Consider the following 27,755-nt stretch of genomic DNA (forward strand, 5'->3'; position numbering starts at 1 on the left):
GCCTATACTTCTGCTACAGGAATGTTACTGGGGTCCGCCTATACTTTTGCTACAGAAATGTTACTGGGGTCCGCCTATACTCTTGGTACACCAATGTTTCAGGGGTTCACCTACACTCTTGCCACAGAAATATTACAGGGGGCCGCCTATACTTTTACTACAGAAATGTTACAGGAATCTGCCTATACTTTTGCTACAGAAATGTTACTGGGATCTGCCTATACTTTTGCTACAGAAATGTTACTGGAGTTCGCCTATACTTTTGCTACAGAAATGTTACTGGGGTCCGCCTATACTTTTGCTACAGAAATGTTACTGGGGTCCGCCTATACTTTTGCTACAGAAATGTTACTGAGGTCTGCCTATACTCTTCATACACCATTGTTTCAGTGGTTCGCCTATACTCTTGCTACAGAAATGTTACAGGGTCTGCCTATACTTTTGCTACAGAAATGTTACTGGGGTCCGTCTATACTTCTTCTACAGGAATGTTACAGGGGTTTGCCTATACTTCTGTTACAGAAATGTTACAGGGGTCTGCCTATACTTTTTCTACAGAAATGTTACTGGGGTCCGCCTATGATTTTACAACAGAAATGTTACAGGGGTCTGCCTATACTTTTACTACAGGAATGTTACTAGGGGGCCTGCCTGTACTTCTTCTACAGGAATGTTACTGGGGTCCGCCTATACTTTTGCTACAGAAATGTTACAGGGGTCTGCCTATACTCTTGGTACACCAATGTTTCAGGGGTTTGCCCACACTCTTGCTACAGAAATATTACAGGAGTCTGCCTATACTTCTGCTACATTGATGTTACTGGGGTTCGTCTATACTTTTACTACAGAAATGTTACAGGGGTCTGCCTATACTTTTGCTACAGAAATGCTACAGGGGTCTGCCTATACTTTTGCTACAGAAATGTTACTGGGGTCCACCTATACTTTTACTACAGAAATGTTACTGACGTCCGCCTATACTCTTGGTACACCAATGTTTCAGAGGTTTGCCTACACTCTTGCTACAGAAATGCTACAGGGTCTGCCTATACTTTTGCTACAGAAATGTTCTGGGGTCCGCTTATGCTTCTTCTACAGAAATGTTACTGGGGTACACCTATGTTTTTACAACAGAAATGTTAAAGGGGTCTGCCTATACTTTTGCTACAGAAATGTTACTGGGGTCTTCCTATACTTTTGCTACAGAAATGTTACTGGGGTCCGCCTATACTTCTTCTACAGGAATGTTACAGGGGTATGCCTATACTTCTGCTACAGAAATGTTACAGGGGTCTGCCTATACTTTTTCTACAGAAATGTTACTGGGGTCTGCCTATGATTTTACAACAGAAATGTTACAGGGGTCTGCCTATACTTCTGCTACTGGAATGTTACTGGGGTCCCCCTTTACTTTTGCTACAGAAATGGTACTGGGGTCTGCCTATACTCTTGGTACACCAATGTTTCAGGGGTTCGCCCACACTCTTGCTACAGAAATGTTACAGGGGTCTGCCTATACTTCTGCTACAGGAATGTTACTGGGGTCCGCCTATACTTTTGCTACAGAAATGTTACTGGGGTCTGCCTATACTTTTGGTACACCAATGTTTCAGGGGTTCACCTACACTCTTGCCACAGAAATATTACAGGGGGCCGCCTATACTTTTACTACAGAAATGTTACAGGAATCTGCCTATACTTTTGCTACAGAAATGTTACTGGGATCTGCCTATACTTTTGCTACAGAAATGTTACTGGAGTTCGCCTATACTTTTGCTACAGAAATGTTACTGGGGTCCGCCTATACTTTTGCTACAGAAATGTTACTGGGGTCCGCCTATACTTTTGCTACAGAAATGTTACTGAGGTCTGCCTATACTCTTCATACACCATTGTTTCAGCGGTTCGCCTACACTCTTGCTACAGAAATGTTACAGGGTCTGCCTATACTTTTGCTACAGAAATGTTACTGGGGTCCGTCTATACTTCTTCTACAGGAATGTTACAGGGGTTTGCCTATACTTCTGTTACAGAAATGTTACAGGGGTCTGCCTATACTTTTTCTACAGAAATGTTACTGGCTTCCGCCTATGATTTTACAACAGAAATGTTACAGGGGTCTGCCTATACTTTTACTACAGGAATGTTACTAGGGGGCCTGCCTGTACTTCTTCTACAGGAATGTTACTGGGGTCCGCCTATACTTTTGCTACAGAAATGTTACAGGGGTCTGCCTATACTCTTGGTACACCAATGTTTCAGGGGTTCGCCCACACTCTTGCTACAGAAATATTACAGGGGTCTGCCTATACTTCTGCTACATTGATGTTACTGGGGTTCGTCTATACTTTTACTACAGAAATGTTACAGGGGTCTGCCTATACTTTTGCTACAGAAATGCTACAGGGGTCTGCCTATACTTTTGCTACAGAAATGTTACTGGGGTCCACCTATACTTTTACTACAGAAATGTTACTGGGGTCTGCCTATACTTTTGCTACAGAAATGTTACTGGGGTCCGCCTATACTTTTGCTACAGAAATGTTACTGGGATCCGCCTATACTTTTGCTACAGAAATGTTACTGGGATCCGCCTATACTTTTGCTACAGAAATGTTACTGGGGTCCGCCTATACTCTTTGTACACCAATGTTTCAGGGGTTCGCTTATACTCTTGCTACAGAAATGTTACTGCGGTTCGCCTATACTTTTACTACAGGAAGATTACTAGGGGGTCTGCCTATACTTTTGCTACAGAAATGTTACTGGGGTCTGCCTATACTTTTGGTACACCAATGTTTCAGAGGTTCGCCTACACTCTTGTTACAGAAATGTTACTGGGGTCCGCCTATACTTTTGCTACAGAAATGTTACTGGGATCCGCCTATACTTTTACTAAATAAATGTTACGGGGGTCCGCCTATACTCTTGGTACACCAATGTTTCAGGGGTTCGCCTATACTTTTGCTACTGGAATGTTACTGGGGTCCGCCTATACTTCTGCTACAGGAATGTTACTGGGGTCCGCCTATACTTTTACTACAGAAATGTTACAGGGGTCTGCTTATACTTTTGGTACAGAAAGGTTACTGGGATCCGCCTATACTTTTGCTACAGAAATGTTACTGGGGTCCGCCTATACTCTTGGTACACCAATGTTTCAGGGGTTTGCCTACACTCTTGCTACAGAAATGTTACAGGGGTCTGCCTATACTTCTGCTACAGGAATGTTACTGGGGTCCGCCTATACTTTTACTACAGAAATGTTACAGGGGTCTGCCTATACTTTTGCTACAGAAATGTTACTGGGGTCCGCCTATACTCTTGCTATAGAAATGTTTTAGGGGTCCGCCTATACTGTGGGTGCACAAAGACTTCCCATCGCGGTATTTTATCTGGCACAAATACACTGACTGACTAGGGCAGAAATGTGGGCTGAGGCCGAGCTATCTGACACCTACACAGAATGAATAGTGTGTGGACACATGGATTTTCCATTGCTATGTAACTCGCGGCACCTTGGGTCCGAGCTTGACCCAGGGCCCGCTCACGTACTTCCCACACAGACTATTGCGGGTCCTACCTCGGTCATGGTTTCTTGGCCTTGTTATGCCACCTCCTCCTCCTGCTTGGGGTCTGAGGATCAGTGCTGGGCAACATGTATTTTCTCTTGTGATATCACAGTTATCTGAGACACTGGTTTGGGCCAAACAAAGGGAGCATTACTGCATTAATGAGACATTCACAGCTGCACTAGCATCCAAGTCCGCATTATTCCCACGATTACTGAGGGTGTGAGCCGAGGTTGAGGTCCTTGGCAAGGTGAAACTGCCTTGTTTGGGCGCTCTGATTTCTTTATGTGTAATACTTTCCTTGGGTTCCAGGGGCTCGTCTATGCTGTGGGTGCACAAAGACTTCCCATTGCAGTGTTTTACCTGTCTAGCACAAATACACTGACTGACTAGGGTAGAAATGTGGGCCAAGGTCCTTGGCGGGGTGAAACTATGCCAAGTTTGGACGCTCTGATTTCTTCTTGTGTAATACCATCTTTGTGCACCGACAGCATAGGCAAGCCCAAGGAACTCAAAGATTTCCCATTGCGGTGTTGAGCTATCTGACACCTACACAGAATGAATTGTGTGGGGACACATTGATTTCTCATTGCTATGTAGCTTGGGTCACACAAAGTGGAGGCTGGGACTGAGCTTGACCCTGGGCCCGCTCACGTGCTTCCCACACAGAGTATTGCTGCATTGTGGAGATGTGTAGAAGTGCTGGCACCTGAGTCCCCTTTATGCCCACGATTGCGGCTCCTGACAATTTTGGGACAGAGGTGGCACGGGATTGGAATGATGATCGTACGTCAATTTATCATCAACTCTCAACAGCATTGTGGGCTATCGCCCACACTTTCAAAGGGGGGTCGCTACCTGGCCCTGTCAAACCTCTGTAGTGTGTGCCTCTGGTTCCTCCTCATCCAGTACACACTTATAAATAGACATGAGGGTGGTGTGGCTATGAAGCGAGTGTGTGGCATGAGGGCAGCTGAACACTGCACAGGGAAACTTTTGTGTGCGCTTTGGACGCAGGGTCGTGCAGGGGGGTTGGACAGTAATGCCAGCATGTAACCCAGGAGAATCACAGGCAGTGATTGTCCTTGGTTGGAGGTAGTGTGGTGCTTAGCTAAGATGTGCCAGCGCATGTGCCTTGCTAATGAGGGTTTGTCCCAAGTAAATTGTTAGGGGGGTGATGCTAGACTCTAGCCCCCATTTTGGCTTAATAGTGAGACCTGGGAGCCTCAGATGCAGCCATGCATGCTGCCCCTGCCCTTCCCTATCCATTTCTGTGGTGTTTCCATGACTTTCTGATGTTTTCTGGTGTTTGACTTAAATGTGGTTCGTTACTCGAAACAAGGTCTCGAGCATTACGAAAAGTTCGACTCGAGCAACGAGCACCCGAGCATTTTGGTGCCCGCTCATCTCTATTGCTTATGCTTTCTTGCTCTCCATACACTAATAAATTGTTGAAACGTTTTGTGACTTAACCTGCTGCAATGCCTTCTCACTTCAACAGAGCTGTAACAGAAGATTCTGCTACTATCCTATATTGAGTTGTGTGTATATGTAACTGCCTTTTTTTTTAAGTAAAACATACAATTATCGATTAATTCAAAAAAATTTTGCAATAAAACATTGAGCCAGAATATGCTGAACACTTGTTTATTTTTTGTAGCACTTGTAACAATTCACTTTGATATTCTCTGTGCCATCCGTTACTAACTCTTTACAGATTATGCCCAGTTGCAGCACTCACAGCTAGGGTCAAACACAAGGCCAGACTGGCAATACTGTTCGTAAGTGATGCCATTCAAGCAGTGCCAAAAGGCATTCTTGTTTCCAGCCACAGGGTAGAGTCCACTAGCCTTGCCAGCACAAAATCCGCTGCCCCCTGAGCTACTGCCTGAACCACTGCTGGAACCACCGCTGCCAGATCCACTTCCACTGGGCACAGTTTGTGGTGCTGCTGTTATTGGAGCAACAGGAGTTGCAGGAGGTGTACACCCTACAAGAAAGAAATGTATAAGGTTAATCAGAACAGCATGCTTTTTATTGGTATATATTACTGCACATGTCAGTATAATTGCATAGTAGGTTTATCCATTTCATATGGTATAGATCAATTTGCCCAAATGTGGAAACATTCTTTACTGACCCCTGCTTGCAATTGGACAGATCTACAGACCAGCATTCTACCTTCTACATAACACCTAGCGGGAGACATGATACTTGGGAGGACTCATGGTTGAATTGATACCAAGGAAGGGTAGAGATGATATCTCGGTCGGGGAGGCGATTCTGTTAAGGAAGTGGAAGGAAACAAAATTCCAAGTTGGAAAAATGATACTGAAGTGGCAGAGGTAATGCTGTGAGTAGTGGGGTGAAATGATGTCACAAAGTGCAGAGATGACTTCTTAGAAAGGGAGTGAGGAGATGTTGTAGGTAGAAAAGGGAGATTTTTTCTGAAGGGTCAAAACCTCTTTAAGTTATGTGGTCCCCATAATTCTGGAGGGCAGGGCAACCTACTCTGAATGCAAGAAAAAAAGCACATAGAGAACGCCCAGACAAATATTGCTATGTATATACACAGTCGAGTCACATTATTATGACTATCTCCTACTTTAGTTGTTGACAGCACATAGCCAATGAAGAATGTCAGGCAGTGTCTGGAAGAACACGACCAAGACTTCTAAATACTTCCCTGTACCCCTTATTACACAGACTTAAATCCAATTGAGCATCTGTCGGACCACCTTTATCATCATGTTCGCTCTATGGTTGCTTCCCCGCACACCCTCCCGTAACTGTGGGATGTACTGCAGTCAGCATGGCTCCAGATACCTGAGACCACCTACCCACACCTAATAGAGTCACTCACAGCTCGTCCAGCTGCTGTCTGTGCGGCACATGGCAATTACTGGATTTTAGCTTGTGGTCATAATAACGTGACTCCACTCTGTGTATTTGTATGTGGTTACCTGACAATTAGATTTATTAGTCTACACAAGCAATATGTTACAAGTGTTCAAGAATTAATCACTTTAACGGGGGGTTTCAAGTTTATAAAGTGACAACATATTGCTGGTATATGCCATCCATTTATGATCTGTGGGGGTCTAACCTCTGGTACCCCTGCTACTCCTGAGAATGAAGAGCAGCCAGCTCTGTTGCGATGCTGCACCCCTTCACTGTTTTTCTGTTGTGCAGCAGTGTCAAGGCTAAATTAGTGATGATCCCTATTCAATTTCCTATGTCGGGCATATGGAGGGGCATCAAAATCTTCCTGTACGGGGCACACTCTATAGCCTAAAGCCAGCTCTGATTACTGTCAGGATATAATTTCACTGAAAGTAATATCCTAACATAAGCATAATACTAACCAGAAGCTTGGATGCCTAGAGCGTTCTTCAGTGTGGAAATTAGAGGATATTTGCCCTGGTTACAGAAAGTGCCAGTGAAATCATCCAAATCAATTGCCCAGACCATGGCACCTGCAAAGTTGTTCTTTACCAGCCATTCAGCCTATATATTAGAAATGTGAAAATCAACAATGTCATATATGTCTTGTGTTTTTTTTCTTTTTTTTTAATGAAAAATAATGCAATTACCTTTAACTGGAAACTCTTCTGATTGTCATATCCCAACCACTCATTACCTTGGTAGGCATAGGGGACTTCTTCAGAAGAAGACCACATATTAGTAGCTCCATTCTTCAGGAAAGTACAGATCTGCAGAAATAAGTGGTAAAGTGAGATTCTATGAAATTCTGTTTAATAGTAAGATTATTTTAAGTGAGTTTGTCTGTTTTGTCTCTCAGACAATTAAAGGGGGATTTCCAGCTCTACACCAATGATGAGCCAACCTCGTCAGAGCCTTAGAGAGCTGCTGTGTGCCAGAAACACACTGTGCAACAGACTAAAATGGCAGGCGCACTTACCCACCAATCAACTATTTACGATGTATTCTCAGGATAAGTCATCAAAAGTTCAGAGCTCGAAAACTGCTTTAAATGTATTTTTAGGTTGTTCCTATGATGCAATAGTGTCAATTTTTGGACACCTGCTTGTGTGTGCCCTAATGCTTAAATTATTCTTATTTTCACCTTCTGTTTTAACATTGGGCTTACTAGTTAGTTTAAGAATATCTTACTTCATAGTAGGCCCAGAATCCAGACTGTCTAGTGTAAGGTCCAGCAGGTCCAGCTCCAGAAGTTGGGGCACCGATGCCAGTGTTAGATGGATTGCTCAGGATGAAAGTGTGTCCATAAGTTGGGAATCCAACAATGAGTTTATTAGCTGGGGCACCATTGTTCAGCCAGTAGTTCATGACGTACTCCTAGAATTTATGAAGAATTTTGTGAGATTTTATTAAATTCTATGCTTTTTCAGATTTTATAGCGTCAAAACATAAATGATGCATTTTTGCATGGATTTATCAATTCACCCAGAGATACTATGCAATCATGCATATGCAGTCATAATGTACATACATACACCCACCGAGAAATTCTCAAACATAGAACTACACACCTGGCTTATTCACAGAACTATCATTTGATAGATACTAACCACATTCAAGTAAGCATTGGCACCAGTTTGAGAAGGGTTAGCATACAGTGGGCTGTTCTCTCCAGTATATCCTTCCCAAGATCCATGCAGATCATAGGTCATAACATGGAAGTAATCCAAAGCCCTAAAATGTTGGAAACCTTGTTAAAACCTTGCAATATTTGTTACGAGAAAGCCACCACATAAATTGCCCCTTAGTTCCTTAAAACGGTTTTATGACAAATTTAAAATAAATAATTCATAATGTAATATAACTAAAAATCCTAAATTGCCAGTGGGTCCCATATTTCCCAATTCCTTTACCTGGATTATAGCAAAAATTTTACCTAAATTCATGTCCAGTCAGATACAATTAATGCAATTAACATAATAGCTATTTTATTTGTTAATTAGTAATGCAGTAATGTACATGTCGGCTACCATTTTAGCATATGCTGTATATGTACTAATGTAATAGAAAATTCTAGACAGGGAAAACAAGTGTATTTGTAAACAGAATAACCTCTATTGAAAATGGTACATCATGTACTATCATGGTCTTTATCAAGCTTGATAAAGACCAGATCGCTGGTCGAAACGTCGCTGCAATATATTTCTGCTATGGGAAAATAAATACTTTTGATTTTCTATGTACTAGTTTCTATATGGGCTGGCCTGTGAAGAATTTCTCCTGTTGCCCACCTAACAATAAAATAGCATAATAGCTATATAAATTCATTGTTATGAAGTTTGCTAGTTTGTGAGCTACGGTTACTTAAAATGGGGGTGCACAACCCAGGGCCTCCATCAACCGCCATCCGGCCTGGTCTTAAACACTTTGATATTGCTGGGTCTGTGGAATTGCGAGGAGGTAGGGGGACAAGCAGACCATTTTCATCTTAGCAGGTAGCGCTCACTCTTTCTGGAGCCGAGCCCACGCCAAAAGTTGTATTAGATTTAAGATTTTTTTCATGCCATTCTTTGATTATCTGTTTATCGAGTAAGTCCTATTTCACGGGTGTTTAAAGTCTGTGAGAATTTCATAGCAGCATACTACAAACTGCTATCATGTACTACTAGTGCTAACAGGACAGCAGTTTAAGTCTATTACTGAGGAACGACCAAATGAATTGCAACTGCCTTTGCAGCAAGTCTTGCAGCAGCAGTACAGCAGAGTGTAAGGTGCTGCTATGGGGGAATTCACTTTAAAACGCAACTACAAGTACATATCATTCACAGCCCTTTCTAGTATAAAATGTACAAGAATGCCTGCAAAGGTTTTTCTATTACAAATGATTACATTTATTCTATCTACTTACTGAGCCAGTTGAGGTATCTGGTAACCAGACTGAATGTTGGAGATTCCACCAGCTACGGCAGCAGTAATCATGAGTTCTGCTTTGTTGGATTGTGAAGCCTCTGTCTGGAAAGCCGCCCTCATTTCCTGTAAGATGCCATTATAGATAAAATTGCCTTATTATTTATATCTGCTTTTGCAGTTTGGATACTAATAAAGATGAGTAATGGTCCTTTAACATGAGTCAAATTCGTGGCCCGATGTAATGAGCGCTGATCAACATGCATATTGATCGGCGCTTGTTTTATTTTCTTTCACACAGGCCAAAAAAAGGCTTCTGGGAACAAACGATCATTGCTATGATTGTTTGTCCTCATAGGCTGGCTGTACATGTACCTGTTCACATGGCTAAATACCACTGATCAGAGTATTTTTATGCTTGATGAAACCAAATGATCAGCCAACGAACTAGCGTTTGTTCGGCTGATCGTTAGTCACTTTATATGGTCCGATTGTTAGGCAAACAAGCTGTTGGTGGAAACTTCAGGCCCAATAATCAGCCTGTGTAAAAGGACCTTAAGACATGGGTCACATGAACCCAAGAGTACCTGAACCAAAGTGGTAAAGAGTGCTTTGTCCTGAGGAGTGCTGCCTCTTGAGCCAGGGTATTCCCAGTCAAAGTCAATTCCATCGAAACCATACTGGCGCAGGAATGTGATCACAGATGTGATGAAGGTTTGGCGGGTCTGAGCAGTAGACACCATGGCGGTGAAACTGTAAACAAGTTAAATGTAAATGTTTTTAAATTCAGATAGATTGATTGATACGCACTCACATTATATCTGGATTATTTGCTACTTACGGTGCAGTGCCAAAGTTCCAGCCTCCGATGGCCAGCAGAGTCTTCAGGTTACCATTCCTAGAATTAAGACATTTTATTACTTCTATTGACCTAAACTATGCATTTTATCCAGTGGCATATTTCTACTATAGAGAGGATGTACAAATGGGTAGAAGGTTTCTTTTTGTTCCTCTGGATTGAATGGAGTTACAATACAGAAACCATAGATATTTGTTGGCCCATACTGTACATCTATATGGCAGTGGTCAGATATGAACCCATAGAGATTTGAATGCAGAAGAAAAATAAATTGTGACATATGCCATCTTATATTGTTTTATAGGTATATTTCACTAGGTGCATTGCTTTTATGGGAGAATATGTGCATGATCTGTTACCACAGTTGGCAGTTCATAGAGTGCCTCACATTGTGTTGTGTGTATAAGGCTTAATGCTATTCACTTTGCTCTTAAAAGTTTTCTTCCTAACCATTTGACTATTGTCTAGTAACAGGGGTCCCATGGATTGAAATAAAGAATTGCTATAATTTTACCTGTAAAATTATTTCTATGGATTTTGTGTGTTAACACTTCAGTTTGAGTTTTGTTTTCATTCAACATGTATGGTGCTTCATACAAGATAATGTATATTATGTGCACATATGTATTCGCCCGATGTATTCACTAAAAATGTATCATGGACATGACAGATACTTACAATAAATTTTGAAGTGGACATTAATACAAATTTAAGCAGATTTTTTAAAGAAATATGACTGTAAGGCCTCATGTCCTCCGTAAAAATAAGATTCAAAATCCACAGTGTTTTTCCCCCATGCGGATCAGTGCCCCATAGGGATGCATTGGACACCCGCAGGTAGTTAAATACCTGCGGATGTCATTTTTCCTTCAGGCGCGGATTGCGTGTGCGGGAAAAAAAACGCGTCATGCTCCATTTTAGTGCGGGTGTCCTGCGGGGACGGCTCCCGCAGGCTTCTATTGAAGCCTATGGAAGCCGTCCAGATCCGCAGAACAGCCGTACCTGAATTAAAGTTACCTGTCCGGACGCTGTGGATCTTCCCTCTGTCGCGGCCGGATCTTCTTTCTTCGGTCCAACGGATGTGCCTGGCGCATGCGTGCGGCACGCTGCCGGCGTGCCGAGCACATTCGCCGGGCCAAAGAAGAAAGAAGATCTGGCCGCGACAGAGGGAAGATCCGCAGCGTCCGGACAGGTGAGTTTATTCTTATTTTTAGTCTTATTTCCCCGGGAAAGGAGGGACCCACTGTGGGATTCTGCATGGAGAATCTGCGGCGGGCCTGATTTTCCCCGTGGACATGAGGCCTAAAAGTAGAGAGTGCTTTAGTTCAGAGCGACACAACAGATGGAATTAGACTGGTAAAACGAGTTGTGGGGAAGACAATTACTGCACAACATTCTCAGCAACTATGATCTTTAGGGCTCTTGCACAGTTGCGTTTTTCTCTCACGTTTTTAACATTAGAAAGTCCTATTGACTTTGCGTTAAAAAAACGCAGCAAAATCGTGTGCAAAAAAACGTGCAAGAAGAACGCAAGTGTGCAGGAGCCCTCTAAAGTATGACTGCCAATTAGCAAGAGTAAAGGATGGTAATATATCACATTAGACCAATGGCCAATAATAGCAAATGTTAAATTATAACATAACTACTTACTGATTTTTTAGGTTTTGGAAAGAGCCGTACAGAGTGACGTCATTCCATTCAATTGTGGCAATCTGGTTGTTGGTCATGCCAGCAAAGGCATAAATCAGGTGAGTACACAGGCATGGGTCAATATTATCAGGCTTGAACTTCCCCAGTCCAGGTCTGTATTGGGCCCAGTTGGTGAAATAGCATGACAGCTCGAAGGCAGAGCCTATATCAAAAGTAAGAATAAGCACATACAAATATGCACATTGTAGTGATTCCAGGAATACAAAACCAGTATTTTCTATGATACATACATACTCACTAGTGGTGTATCCTTGTATCTATACTGAGGTAGTACCTTTGCACTAGGATAACAGTGAGTTGTCTACCTGCTAAAGACTTATATGAGCAACTGTGGCTCACGAATGGCGCCCTAGGGTCCAAAAGATGAATTCTTTGGGTTTGATGTATATCACTGGCACCAGAGGAAAATTGTTTGAAACATTCTTTCCATTACTGTGTTAATATGTATATATCAGCCATAGTGTACTCTCGCTTTGTATGCTAAGAAGCCAATCGTTCTTTGGGTAAATGGGTGAGAAATCTATGTGTCATACTATTCTTGCCATCAGTTGAGCCATGATCTTTACCGTTTGGAAATGTTCACTAGTATACTTGCTTGATGATGCCATATTTTAATCAGAGTGATCTAACATGTTTCCTTTATAGCTTTAGCAGATGATTCTTATCAATCACCCATTGAATGACACATTTTACAACTTACCTATCTGAGCGTTCAGCAACAATACCAGCCCTAAAAGACAGAAATGTTAAAATGGCTTTTAATGCTAAGGCAAGCTTCTGTTAACATCACATTTTTGTATGTGTTTTGAGGGTTTTTTGCATCCTGACAATTAAGATATCTTCTTATAGGTGTCATTTCTGAACTTTCTTTTTTTAAATTACAATCTCCATTCAAAGTCACTTTCAGACAATTAGTGTGGTACCGACTTTGTCAGGTTTCATATGTACTTTAATTTCAAGGATTAGAGGAAGGCCGGGCTTACGCGATCATGTTTGCCAGTGGGCCGCGTACATATCATTCGCACGAGAGCAAGCAGGAAGTATGCAATTCCTTTCATACTTGTTGCATGCCGCCAATCCCCATACACTATTTTGGCGTGTATGTGAGCATATTACACATCAAGATAGAACATGTGCTATTCTTTTTCGCACGCGTATTTAGTGGATGACATGTGAGCGGCACAATTAAAAGTCTATGAGAGATTGGTACTGCATATTACACATGCAAAAACTGTGCACATAGTATGCAGTAGCTTAAACTCATGGGACAGGCCTAAGGCAGGGCCTATGTCAGACAAATATGATACCGTATTTTCCAGCGTACAAGATGACTTTTTAACCCAGGGAAATCTTCTCCAAAGTCAGGGGTCGTCTTATACGCCGGGAATACGCTGTAGAAAAAAAATCAATACTCACCCCCCGCGACGCTGCTGCAGGCTGTCGCTCCCTCCTCCACGCCGACAGAGCATTGCTTTCTGGATGCGGGGCTTGAATGCCCCGCCTCCAGAAAGCTATTGCTCTGATTGGCTAACTCAGCACGACGTCAGCCAATGAAAGCCAGCACTGGGTTATCAAATCACAGCCATTCAATGACTGTGAGTGGTTAACTCAGCGCCTAGTGGACAACAGTCAGAATGCAGGTATTAGGACAGAGAGACCCGAGGGGTACATACAAGTCATTAGAAAACAGAAAGGGGAAAACAGGGTCAGGTCTACAGATATTCAAAACAGGATACAGGAATTCAGGTCTACTAAGTCGGAATAAACAGAACAGGAAGTGGGACACAAACTCTCCAACAACTGGCAAGGTTTGCAGAGCAGGGTCATACATCACACTGTGCTCTCCCTGTGGTCACACTAAATCTCCCCTCACCCAATCTCCTCTTTGGCCAATCAGCCGGACTTCTAGATTGGTTGAAAGGTTAGGATTTCTGATTTTTTTTGAGCAGCCATTACTCCAAAATGCTAGCTGCTTGGCAATCTCACCAACGCACCATGCAACAAACACTGCAAAAGTGCTATCCGGTGTGTTACAATACATTACACATGGTGGACTCAAGCTAAATGATGCAAAAGTCTAACAGAAAAAGCAAGAATGTATCATAGAGAATATATATGTACCACAGTATTAGGTGACACCAGATAACAATAACCCATGTGCTCACCTTGCTGGGTTTTGAGCAGCTACAACCTCTATAAGAGCCAATGGTAGATTGTAATAAGGGCAGTAAGCTTGATTCTAGTTCCGTATCTATGCTGTAGACTTTGTTCTTTTATTGTATTTATGTACTAAGGCTTGTCCCAGTGATAATTGCTGCTGTGCTTTCACATAGGAGTGAGGATCGCTCAGTGAATGGAGGTGGAGCAGCTGGTGATCGCTCCGGCCTCTAGCCTCCATTCACAGTAAGCAGGCAATTGCAGATGACTGACTGCCTGTTTACACAAGCAGATCATCGTTCATTGTGGGACTTTATGACTGCAGAAACTGAACGATGAACAAATTTTCATTTCTCGTTGAGCTGCTGCCAGCATTCACACTGAACGATTATCGTTGAGATTCCCGCGATTCAGCAAGAATCAGAACATTTATCGTTATGTGTAAAAGGGCTTTAAGTCTGGTTGTGGTGTGCTAAAGCGTATGCAGATGATTTAAACATATTTTCTAAAAACATAGGATAGATGTGCATTCTCACATTTTTTCAGGGATACTACAAAAAAAGGAAAAACAATCATATGCTATTCTTTATGGATTTGTTTTCTTCTTTTTTGCTTTTTTAAAAACAATGTTAGTTACTCCTCTAACAGAAGCAAATATAAACTCAATTCTGGTACCGTATCTATGTAGTACGATCAGTTCTACTACCATATTCTTGCAATAGGTTTTGTGCTAGTACTACATGTATGCAGCAGACTTGGCTCATTTGCTGTATCTAAGTAGTGACACTTGTACTTGTACTTGCTAAGGCCGAAACGTGTTGTACTACATTACTATATTAAACTGTGGAACCATCACTGCTGCTGATTTCTCTCTACATGTTTGCCGGGATTGGGCGTGCCTGAGCACAGGCACCTCTGTGAAGTAAGTGATACTAAATTTTACATTACAGCTTCATTTTCAATTACAGTTACTGCCAGAGAGCTGAGACCTTTTTTTCTCTCTGCATTTAAGTAGTGACACTAGTTTTGGTACCATATCCATATAGTCTTCTTGGTTCTGTTGCTGTTTCTAAATAGTAATCATGGTTTTGGTATTGTATCTATGCAGTAGTCTTGCTTTTGGTACTACATCTATGTAATGAGTTTTGTTCTGCTACCATATCTAAGTATTAAGCTCAGTTCTATTATCTTTCTCTGTAGTAAGCAGCAGATCATCTTAAATCTTTAGACTACTGGGGGGCCCACAATCTTCAGACAGTCTGCGGCCAATGGCTGCCTTAATATACCCCTGATAACAGCATATCAGTCAGCATGCTTCTAGGTCCAGTCAGCCACTGGGATTTACTTCAGGGGTCAAGTTCAACAGAAAAGTGGATGAAGAAAACATATTTTTCCTCTGGAACAAGCTCCCAATCATTCCACCAAGGAAGATTAAACATTATATAAAACAATTTATTAAACTGCCTGAAATGTGTTGTTTTCATGCAGAGTTTAATCAACTTGGCAATTTAATGTATGTAATGTTTGATCTCTTTTGGTGGAATCATTGAAAGCCAGTCCGGAGAAAAAGCCATTTTCTTTTTTCAAATTTTCTGGAATATAAAATTGAGGTAGACGTAGTGACTAATAGTTGGACATTTTAGCACAGTCATCCAGCCACACAATTCTTTTTCAGTGGGAGATACTTGGCGGTACTTTGCTGATACCTGGTGGTACCTTGCTGATACCTGGAAGTACTTTCCACTGATTGCTACAACACAATCTAACAATCACATAGTTGTGTTTGTTATACAGGAGAAATGTCAGTATCCAGTATATCTTCCACTTAGTAAAACAGAAACTGAGATGTGAAAACAATTCTCAGTGATGAATATTCATTTTGGTATTAACTTGATTAAGCTGTATTATAGGAAAAGCTACAGAAACACAACAAAACTAATTCTGATAAATATTATAACATATATTATAATCATATGCTTTTATAATTGCTATTATTCCCTTACCGGTGAGGAGGATAAGTTTTGCCATCTTGCCTCGTACTGACTCCTGTTAGAAAGGTTTCACTATTTATACTTCTCTCTCCTTATCTTTTCGATAACTGACATCTTAATTACTCTGGAAATATACAATTATTTTGTGTTATTTGTTGGTATCTTGATCAAAAGTAATTATTTAAAAACATTTTATCAGATTTAAGATATATTATTTTTGGACAGTTCCTCGGGCTTAGTGACTTTTGCAGGAACAAAATGAAGTCAAAGGGTAAGCTAAAATGTGTGCCTTTATGTACGATGGGTGTTTCCAACCAATGGACTTCTTCGTTTAACATTCCTGGTTTAGATAACTCATTTGCCAGGTGAGAATAATGTGATAATATATAGCTATGACCTTCGCTACTATTTAATCACCTATGATTAGAACCATTTGAAGTTCATTTGGGAAGTGCCAAAAGATATGCTTTAATGGAAGTTAAATAGATACTCTGTGCATGATTGATAAGTGACAGCTTTATTTCAAAAAAGACAAATTTGGCATTACTAATCACATGCTTTCCACTCAAAGTTAGGCTTTGGGTATTTTTTATGTATCTTTCCACACCAACAGTAAACTACTTCTAACTGAAAATGTAATAATGCTTTTTTATTGTTAAAAAGTATAGTAAAAGTATATAATTAACTATTTTCCATATAAATGTTTATAAAATATAAAGCAGGCGTTATTCATAAACTGTTAAATGTAACAGTGTGCCTACACTAAAGAGCAGTGGCATAGCTATAGGGGTCATAGGTGTCACAACTGTGGCCGTGCCTCTAGACAAGGGGGCCCAAAGACCCCCCTCACCACATTGACTGTAGTGCTGTTTTCCTCTCATGCTCCATCTGTATAAACAGTCACAGTAGACTCAAAAGTCAGTTATCACTTACTACTGTGCGTCTGATTTGTCAGAGTTGGGTTATACGACCCTGAACATATCCCAACACCTCACCTTGTCATGCTCACCATGTGCTCTACGCACTATGTTCAGTGCTGCGTAACCTAATGCTGACAGCATGAGTGATGATTGGCCTCTGAGTGCTGTGAATGTTCATTCAGATGAAGATGCAGAGGGGGCTCCATTATCTACAAAGGGTAACAGAGGGCTCCATTACCTAGAGGACATGACAAGGGGTCTCCTTTACCTAGAAAGGGCACTGGGGGATTCAATTACTTTGAGGGATCACTTTAACATTTCAGGAGCACTATTTGCTTATCATTAATTTGGAGCAGGCAGAAAGAAGGGCAGTAATACTATGGGCACAAAAGAGGCATTATTTCTTGTGGTAGTCAGTATGGAGGAATTATTACTGTTAGGGGCACTATTATTTTGTTGGGCACAAAAAGAGGGCACTATTACTATGGGAAGCATTAAGAAATGTATTGATAGTGACAGGAGGGGTAGAGTCTGTAGAGAAAAGTTGTGAATGGAAGAAGTCTTCATGACGGTCTGGACCAGCACAGAGCAGAAAAGGGAAAGAAAATGATGCCACTCACATCTCCCGTGATCACTGGAGATAACTGTACTGTAAATCACTATGACTATGTAGAGCCAATGTCTGACTATTATATGATAACAGCATTATTTAGAAGTATACTGTAGCTAAGCCACTGTATCTAAGCCCTCTGTGGTATAAAAGTTATCATATAAATAAACTGCCTCATATATACATATTTTTTATTTCCTTTTTCTGAGAGGTTAAGAAGGAATAAAACATGTCATGGGACCTGTACCCCTAACTTTGTCAGGCCCTTCAATATTTCTAGCTACTAGTGCTAATATGTTCTGCTATGCCCATTTGCTTCAGACACTTCCAAAGCTTGTCATGCTCGACACAACTAAATGCCTTGCTGTAGTCGATGAAACACATGCACACATCCTTTTGATACTCCCAGGTCTTCTCCATAATCCAGCGCAGGTTCGCGATTTGGTCTCTGGTGCCACGACCTTTGTGGAATCCAGCTTGATCGTACGGCAGTTCCCGTTCAATAATTGTCGCAATGCGTTTTTGTATGATCTTTAAAATAATTTTGCTCCCGTGAAATATGAGGGCGATGGTGCGGTAATTGGAACATTCTTGAGCATCACCTTTTTTTTGGAAGCGTGACGAAGACAGATCTTGTCCAGTCTTTGGGCCACGATTTGGAGCTCCAGATTTTTTGACATAGGTCAGTTAGGATCTAAACTGACACTGGTTGGAGCAGTTCCGTTGATATGGGATCAATGCCTGGAGCTTTTCTGTTTGGTAGTTGTTTTAGGGCCCATGTGACTTCTTCCTCCAGAATGCCCAATTCTTGTTCTACTTGATGTATGTGATCCAACGGGTTGTCTGATTGCCTGCATACAGCTCTGCTGTATATTCTTGCCACCTACGCTTGATTTCAACTTCTTCTTGTAGTAATTTGCCATCTCAGTTTTGATAGTTGTCTTGTGTGGTACAAATGGTGCCTGGGTCTGCTTCACATGGGCGCAGAGAGCTTGAGTGTGCCTTTGCTGGTTTGCTTCTTCCAGTTTCGCACATTGGTTATTCCAGTAGCACTCTGTGTCTTGTCTGACTTTTCTTTGAAATTTCGCATTTAGCTGTCTGAATTCAACGATGGTGCCCGCTGCTTTAGCTGCACGGTGCTTGTTGGCAATTCTGATTGTTTCATCCAATAGTCATTGCGGTCGTTTTGCAGATCTTTTTGAAAGGGATGATTTGATTTCCTCCCATAATTCACCAGGGTCTTTTCGATGGTGCTGAGTACTTCAAATCGGTTATTGACTTCGACTGCGTATCTTGAAGGGATGTTGTGTACATCGAAACGGTGTATTGCTTGTGACCTTTTGACGGTGCTGAATCTGAGATTGATTTGTGTGACTAGTATCTGATGATGGGAGCCACAGTCTGCACCCGGAAGTGTTCTCATGGACAGGATTGAGCTTTTCCAATGCAGTTGACATAGGAAGTAGTCGATTTGGTTTCGGTCATGGCATTTTGGGGCCGTCCATGTGTACAAACAGGGTATCAGCTGCTTAAACCATGTGTTCATGATTGATAGGCAGTTATCCATGCAACATTGGACCATACAGTCGCCTGCATTATTCCGCTCATCCAAACCGAATTTGGAAGTTACTGGTAGGTCTTCTCCAGAGCCAATTTTTGCATTGAAATACTCTGTTATAAAAGTGATATCCTTACCAGGGGTCTGATTGATTACTTGCTGGATATTGGCATAGAATTTTTCAACGTCCTTATCTGTTGCATCGGTTGGGGGTGCATAAACTTGCAGAATTGTGATTGAGCGAGGATTCCCATTGACACGTATAGGTATGATCCTATCATTTATGGCATTGAAACAATGGACAGCTTTGGTGACTGCCTTATTTGTGATAAATGCCACTCCGTTGTGTCTGATGGTGTAATTGCCTGAGTAGAAAATGGTTTAATCATCACTATTGAAAAAAACATTGCCTGTCCAGTGAAGCTCGCTGTTACCCAGCAGGTCAATGTTGAGCTGTTCCATTTAATTTTTTAGAATTTCCAATTTGCCGTCTTCATGCCACGGACGTTCCATGTGCCGATGTTGTGAATCTTTGAGAAATGCAAACAAAACCTTTCGCTTGGAGCTGCATCAACAGACTGGTTATTTGAGTTTCATCCTTGTCCTTCCCTGGTGGCTTGATCGGTGTCTTCCAGCCCAGGGGGCCCACCTTCCAGCACCATATTTGGACTCATTTGTTTTTGATCCATAAAGTAATTTGGCAGTGGTAGTGCAGTAGTTTGCCATTACTTTCCCCATGCCTCCCCATTTATCCAGGCTTGCGACCAGTGTGCAGCTGTTGCCAACAACACGGCTAGGTTGTGCAAGTATATAGAGAATTTGAAATGTATGTATGTAAAAGTATGTCTACTATATGTCTGGGTTCATGTATGTATAAAAGTACTTATGTGTATACATTCTGGTACTGTATCTATGTTGTAAGCTCAGTTTTGTAATGGAATCTATGTAGTAAGATTGGTCCTGGTACTGTATATGTGTAGTAAGATTGACTCTGTTACTTTCTCTATGTTGTAAATTTGGTTCTGTTATTGCTTTTATGTGGGAAGCTCAGTTCTGTTACCATATATACGTATGCAGTAAGCTTAGTTCTGGTACTGTATTTAGGAAGTAGTGTTGTTCGTCAAGATAAAATTGAGCAAATTTTTGCAAAATTGTACTGTGTCATCCCAGAGGTTGTCATTGGTCAGATTTGAACCTACAACTCGAGCACTACTGCTAACGACTCAGCCACCATGTATGGCTATTTTCTTCTGCAAGGAAAAAAAAGTCATCCAAATGTTATCCATAGTCAGACATGAACCTACAACTCCAACACTGCAAAGCAGTGCTAGCAATGGAGCCACCACACTGCGCTATTCCACTCTGGATGAGAAAAACAACAAGAATAAACACAAAGAGAACATAAAAAACTCATCTAGATGTTACCCTGGGTGCAATTTGAGTCTATAACTCCAGCACTGACAAACAGCAGTGCTAATAAGTGAGCCACTACACTTGTCCGTTTTGCTCTGGAAAACAAAAGCAACAAGAATAAATACAAAAAAGAACATATTGCCTTTGGCCAGATCTGAACTTATAATTCCAGCAATAAAAAAACCCAGCAGTGCTAACAACTGAGCCACCTCACTCGTGCATTCCACTCTACACAATAAAAGCAACAAAAAGAATAAACACAAAAGGAACATCAAAAACTCATACAGATGTTGCCCTCGGTCAGATTTGAACCTTTTGCACGCAGGCCCATGAGCCTGTAACTACACCTCGCTACATAGAAAAATGTAGGCTCAGATGGAGATCCCTGTTTAGCTATGCAGTTAGCTAAAGATGGACTTTTCAACACCGTCCTTACCTAGCTGCACAGCTAAAGAGGGGTTTTGTATGAAAGATGCACATAATAGGCTGATAAAACCTATTACAATAGTGCTTATCATCACCTAGGATATGGGATAACTTGCTGATCAGTGGGGGTCTCACTAGTGAGGAGGAGACTGAATGGAACACTGGTTTCACAGGCACACTAGCACTCTATTCACTTGCATTAGGACTGTAGAGATAACCGAGCAGCACACACTCAGTTATTTACGTCAGCCCCATTGAAATGATTGGAGTGCTGACAGTGCGCTTGTTTGCTCAGCGCTCTCTCCATGTTACTATAGGTGGAGAAGTAACCCCTGCAATAACAGGCAGAATGGGACAAAGGAGTTCCGTTCTGGAGATGGGGCAGATCAGCAATTTATCACCTATCCGATGGGGGGATAACCTGCAATCTTGGTACAATCCCTTTAAGTATCGTGTTTGGCATAAGAGGCCTGTAATAAATCGTGCTGGTAATGGGTATCAAACAATCAAGTCAAAAGGGAATTGTGCAGAAGCAATAAACATGCTAATATTATTTAAAATGAAGTATGGTAATTAACCCATTAAGGACCAGGTGCGAAAATATACGACCCTGGCCAGCTCTGCCAGTGACTAATGTCACTCCAGGGGTTGTTTCCCCCTGTAACTGGGACTCCTATGGATGCCCCGGCTACAGTGGGAAAGTGTCAAATAAAAAAAGATTTAAAAAAAATGAATGTCCCCCCGAGGTCTTACATGACGTCATAGGGAACATAGATAGTAAAAAACATGATTACATACACAAAGAAAACAATATTACAGAATTAACCCCTTAATGACATGGCCTATTTTGGCGTTGAGGACCAAGTGCTTTTTTGGTATTTTTCCATCTCCATTTTTCAAAAGCCATAACTTTTTTATTTTTTCGTCGACGTGGCCATATAAGGGCTTGTTTTTTGCGTGGCGAGCTGTAGCTTTTATCGGTGCCACTTTTGGGTACATAGACTATATCGTAAATTTTTTTTTTTTTTTTATGATAACAGGGAGAGAAAACGCATCAATTCTGCCATAGATTTTTTTTTCTTTTTTTTTACAGCGTTAATCATGCAGCATAAATGACACACTAAATTTTTCCTGCGGGTCGGTATGGTAACAATGATACCAAAATTGTTATATTTTTTTAGGTTTTTACACTTTTTTGCAATAAAACCCCCTTTTTTTTGGAAATCTTTTTTTTTTCTCTATAGCTGCATTCAAAGTCCGTAACTTTTTTATTTTTCTATGCACGGAGCTCTATAAGGGCTTATTTTTTGTGAGACCAGCTGTAGTTTTTACTGGTACCATTTTGAGGAATGTATGGCTTTTTTGATCACTTTTATTGCATTTTTTGGGAGGCAAAATGCTAAAAATTACCATTTTGCCTCAGTTTTTTAGTGTTTTTTTTTACGCTTTTTGTCGTACAAAATAAAAAGTGTGTTCAAGTATTTGTACACGTCGTTACGGACGTGTCAATACCCAATATATGGGGTTTTAATTTTTTTCCCTTTTTTATGGTAATATTAGAAAAAGCATAAAAAAAGGGTTTTTTAAACATTTTTTTTGACATTTTTCTTTTTTTTACACTTTTCTTTTCTTTCTTTACACTATTTGAGTCTCTCTGAGGGACTTGCAGCACTGTGCCTATGATCGCTGTTATAAGGCATGGCAGAGCTACCGCTCTGCCATGCCTTATCGCTTGTACAGCGATTATAGGCATAGGCAATACAGGACACCAGTGTCTGGCATCCTGTTGCCATGGTGACAGGCCGGGCTCTCGCGATGACATCGCGAGTTCCGGCCGGAGACACAGAGGGAGTCCGCTCCCTTTGTGAACTCTTTCCCTGCCGCGATCTACTTGGATCGCGGCAGGGAAGGGGTTAACAGCGGGGGGCGCACCTCCGATGCCCCCCCGCTGTTGCAGCGGGACGCCGGCTGTGACTGGCAGCCGGCGTCCTGCTGCGGGATAGCACAGGATCTTATGTGATCTCGCGCTATCCCCAGGATGTACCGGTACGTCCTGTTGCGGGAAGTACCAGGCTCCCAGGACGTACCAGTACGTCCTGGAGCGGGAATGGGTTAAACAACAATATATACATAAGAAAGAAAATAACACAAAGCCAACGCCAACCATAACCATCGCCGTATGCGCCCTGTAAACCAAAACCATACATACTATATATCAAAATGTCCGAAACAAATAGAGGAACGCGTTCCCATACTTTGTTTTAGCATAAATATACCAAATTAAAAAAATAACTATAAATGTTAAAAAATTTTTTTTTTTAGCATTTTACCCCCAATAAAACTAAAAAACGGAAAAAAAGTCAGTGAAAAAGATATTTAAAAAATCACCCTATATCTCACAGAAAAAAAATGCAGTAAAAATAATTTTGGTAGCTAAAGGAAACAAAACAGGGCAGTAAAACCGCCACATGGGTAAAATCCCTAAAAAGTGTCTGGTCCTTAAGATACAAAACAGCTTGGTCCTTAGGGGTTAAAATGATTAATCCATATCTGATAAGTGCAAAGAAGCAATAAGTGTACATGTTTTCCATGGTTTCAAAGATCAGTGATATATCCCTTAAATCATCACTGGAATGACATGAATGTATACTTGTTCTGTAATGTTGGCAGTTAAGGATGTTGGAGCCTACTGTCAGAGGTGTACATTAGGAAATACTCCTGAGTTCTAGCATACAGTGTACCTCTGATGGAAGGCTCAGACATGCTGAGAAGCTGAGCTGAGCCTGTGATGCAAAACAGCATCAAATATGTATTAATGTATTGGCCCTAATCAGAGGTGTAACTTGAAGCTGCTAGGCCCCAATGTAAAACCTGTAACAGGGCCCCAACTATAATGTTTTATTTTTAGTACTGGGCTCCCTATATGGAGAAGAAAGACCTTATGGGTCCCATAAGGCTCCTAGGCCCGGGTGCAACTGCATCCCCTATAGTTATGCCAGTGGCCCTAATAATTAGTTGGTCTAGGTCAGTAAAGGGGTTAACGTCAATATACACTTATTGTCATAAAAAATCCCTCCTTTAGAAGTTGTCAAAGTCTAATGAAACTTTCTGTGTGTGATTGTAACGTTGTTATAAGAGAGTGATTACAATATCAGAGCAAAAGCATCATTTATTGTGGAGAAATGACCCCTTGTAGGGAGGCTCTAGTACCCTGTTGTACCACCTCCAGCTTGGATACAAGATGTGATACTGCCAGGCATGGAGGCTCCAGTGCCCTATTTTATGGCCTCTAGCTTGGATACAAGATGTGATATGGGCCGGCATGGAGGCTCTATTACCCTATTGTAGCGCCTCTAGCTTGGATACAAGATATGATATAGACAGGCATGGAGGCTCTATTACCATGTTGTACCATCTCTAGCTTGGATACAAGATGGGATACAGGCAGGCATGGAGGCTCTAGTTCCCTGTTGTACTGCCTCTAGTTTAGATGCAAGATGTGATGCAGGCGGGCATGGAGGCATACAGGTTTCATATGGCATCCTGCAGCATATTGCTCCACATTTGCTGTAACTGAGCCTCTAGAGTGTGCAAACTCACAGGCTGTCGAAATTGTCATCCCTGATGGTCCCATACATGTTCTTTTGATGATAAATCTAGCAACCGGGTAACCATGGAAGTGTGACAATGTTGTGGAGACATTCCTGTGATCCCTTATCCTGCTGACTCTTAGAAGCCGCCATGAGAGGAACACATGTGGCTGCAGATTGTCCTGAATATATCACTGAGCTGTAATTGTCCCTTTTACCACTACTAGGGGTGACCAACTGTCGTATGCGATGGCGTCCCAGACCATCACACTAGCAATGGGGGCAGTGTGCTGCTCCACAGAAAAGGTCTCCAGACATGAGAATGGCCATCATCAGTGCAAAAACTGAACCTGGATTTGTCACTAAAGACAACCCGGTTTCACTCCGTAGCAGTCCAGTTTTGTAATTCAAAACCACTGCAAATGGAGGCGACATTGGGTATCAAAGTCAGTACATGTGATGGGCACCATGAGACCAAATGTCCTTCAGCCAAGTGCCCGGAAATGGTTCCGACAGGTACAGGGGTTTAACGATGGCGCCCCTTGTCTCTGGATGGTGGACAATGAAACAGTTGAAGCTGCTGGTACCTGTGGAACAATCAGACAGTTCTCTCTACTGGTAGTCTGTCGAGGGCGTCCCTTGTGGGCAGGGGCGTACCTAAAGGCTCAGGGGCCCGGGTGCAAAAGTTCAGCTCGGGCCCCCCCAGGCCCTTTTCCCCCTCGCCCTGTAGCGATGCCTGAGGGCCAATGTCCACGTGCGGATTTTATTTATAAAATCCGGACGTGGACCCGCACAGGAGATCTGTGCATCTTGCTGCCCATAGGGATGCATTGGCAACGCTAGGGCAGCTAAAAGCATGAGATTTTAAAAATATTGGTGCACATGCACGCGGCACGCTGCCGGCATGCCGAGCACGTCCGCCGACCGGAAGAAAGAAGATCAGGCCTGCAGAGGGGAGCACCGCAGCGTCCGGAGAGGGGAGTATAATGTATTTTCCCTCTTCATGTCCGTGGGCATGCACGGATTTCACTGCGGGATTCCGCAGTGAAATCCGTGCATGCAAGTAGACATGAGGCCTAATAGAGAAAGATAGATAGATATGAGAGAGATTCAGAGATAGATAGATAGATAGATAGAGAGAGATATGAGAGAGAGAGAGAGAGAGAGAGAGAGATAGATAGATAGATATGAGATAGATAGATAGATAGATAGATAGACAGATGCATAGATAGATAGGAGAGAAAGAGATAGATAGGTAGATAGATAGATATATATGAGATGGATGAATAGATAGATAGGAGATAGATAGATAATAGATAGAGAGATGTGAGATAGATAGATAGATATGAGATAGATAGATAGACATGAGATAGATAGATAAATATGAGATAGATAGAAAGATATGAGATGGATAGATAGATAGATAGATAGATAGAAAGATATGAGATGGATAGATAGATAGATAGATAGATGCATAGATAGATAGGAAATAGATAGAGAGATATGAAATAGATAGATAGACAGATAGATAGGAGATAGATAGATGCATAGTTAGGAGATAGGTAGATAGATGAAATAAAGAGATAGATACATATGAGACATGCAAGATAGATAGATAGACAGACAGACACATAGAAAGACATACAGACAGGCAGACAAGCAGATACATACCCTAGTGCCCGGACTGTACACAGTGTCAGCAGGAGGAAGCAGCAGGGAGATGACATCATCCCTGCTCCACTCAATGCCTTGCTGTTCTGTGCCCATGTGCGGTGAGTCTGCTTCTGTGTCCTCTCTGCTCTTTCCCCTACCCCCACCTCTTCTCTGTCTTCTCTCCAAGTCCCCCCCCTCCCTTCTCCTACTCTACTCTCTGGCTCGTGCTGTTGGCCGGCCGGACCGCACTAACTTAGCAAGCGGCCGCCGACAGCGGGAAGTGAAAGTAGAGCTGTATATGCTGAAGGGGGGCCTCTGGGCCCCCTCAAGCGCAGGGGCCGGGTCGCCATTGCGACCCCGGCACCCCCTGCCGGTATGCCTATGCTTGTGGGCATGCCCTCGCATATCTACTGGTCCAAACACCTCCAAACAGTATGGTCAGAATGGTCTAGGTAGTGGGCGAAACACTGACATGACCATATAGCTTCTTACATTCCAATAATGCGCCCCCTCTCAAATTGTGTTAACTGGGCAAAATCTCTTTGATTGTGTCGTAGAGGTGTCTAGTAGTTCACAAGCTCTCCACAAGAGGAAGAAGAGGTCACTACACACAAGGAGCCTCTGAGAGCCTTTTTATAGGCCATGGGGGGAATCACTTTTAGGGTCTCATGTGGCAAGACTGTTCATCTCATCACATCACAAGTCTAATTATTTACATATCTGCGTGAGATATAACTGCATGCCGTGTTTTGCAGCAAAACGACTACTACCTCTAGGGGCTTGATTTTTTTTACAAAGAGTTTATATTGTGCTACGGCACTTCCTGTTTCCCTGCTGGTCAGGATGTCACATTCAGCCCTGATCAGGAGAGAAGCAGGATTTGTGGTGGCAGTGCGGGCTCCCCCATTGAAATCAGGCACACACACTCTTTCCCCTGTCCGCATATGACAAACATCTGGTCAGCTGTACTGTACAGTGATGAGCAGGATGATCAGTTATAGAGGGGGTCTAGATTGATAACCCCCTGTCCATTAACTACTGATGACCTATCCAGAGGAATGGTCATCAGTGAAAAAAAAGGTCAAAAAAAACCTTTAAGAAGAGAATCCAGGGAGTCAGCATATGAGAAAGCTTTCGCTGAGCAAAGAGAACTTTAAAGTATTGTTAGTCAGGTCGATTTCACAAAATCAGATTGGGGGAGTCCAACCTGATTTTTAATGGAACTTGCGGAAAAATCGATTTTTTTCCATAATGCTAGGTAAAGAAGTTAGCGTGCAGCTAATCACTAGGCAGGTTAATGATGTGCCCGAATATTTCCTCCATCTTGCATATGGGCTGCACTTTCACTGGATGCCTGCATCACATGACCTAGCCATATATAACATAGGCACTGTTTTACCACTTGCCATTTTACAACTCGGACCAGGACAGAGAAGCTGCAAGCTA

The 27,755-nt window shown here is 42.0% G+C and overlaps 1 protein-coding gene across 1 annotated transcript; it reads right to left on the bottom strand.

The window, feature by feature from the left end:
• Positions 1-5,290: 5,290 nt before the first annotated feature.
• On the bottom strand, positions 5,291-16,176 carry LOC136624772 (acidic mammalian chitinase-like). Its single transcript, XM_066598708.1, has 11 exons — positions 16,152-16,176; positions 12,692-12,721; positions 11,932-12,133; positions 10,264-10,320; positions 10,010-10,175; positions 9,424-9,548; positions 8,126-8,249; positions 7,707-7,892; positions 7,166-7,285; positions 6,938-7,079; positions 5,291-5,562 (listed from the first exon to the last, which is right to left on the bottom strand). Exons 1-11 carry the CDS (start codon positions 16,174-16,176, stop codon positions 5,291-5,293), a joined length of 1,449 nt encoding a protein of 482 aa, XP_066454805.1.
• Positions 16,177-27,755: the final 11,579 nt, after the last annotated feature.

Source organism: Eleutherodactylus coqui, chromosome 4 (assembly GCF_035609145.1).
Source record: "Eleutherodactylus coqui strain aEleCoq1 chromosome 4, aEleCoq1.hap1, whole genome shotgun sequence".
NCBI classification, from domain to species: Eukaryota; Metazoa; Chordata; class Amphibia; order Anura; family Eleutherodactylidae; genus Eleutherodactylus; species Eleutherodactylus coqui.

Bases quoted from the DNA above. Each gene is read 5' to 3' on its own strand.
- LOC136624772 (XM_066598708.1), bottom strand. From the start codon at position 16,176: ATGGCAAAACTTATCCTCCTCACCG. The intron at 10,321-11,931 runs GTAAGTAGTTAT...TCTTAATTCTAG, and splicing joins TTCCAAAACCTAAAAAATCA to GAATGGTAACCTGAAGACTC. The intron at 8,250-9,423 runs GTAAGTAGATAG...CCAACATTTTAG, and splicing joins CAGATACCTCAACTGGCTCA to GGCTTTGGATTACTTCCATG.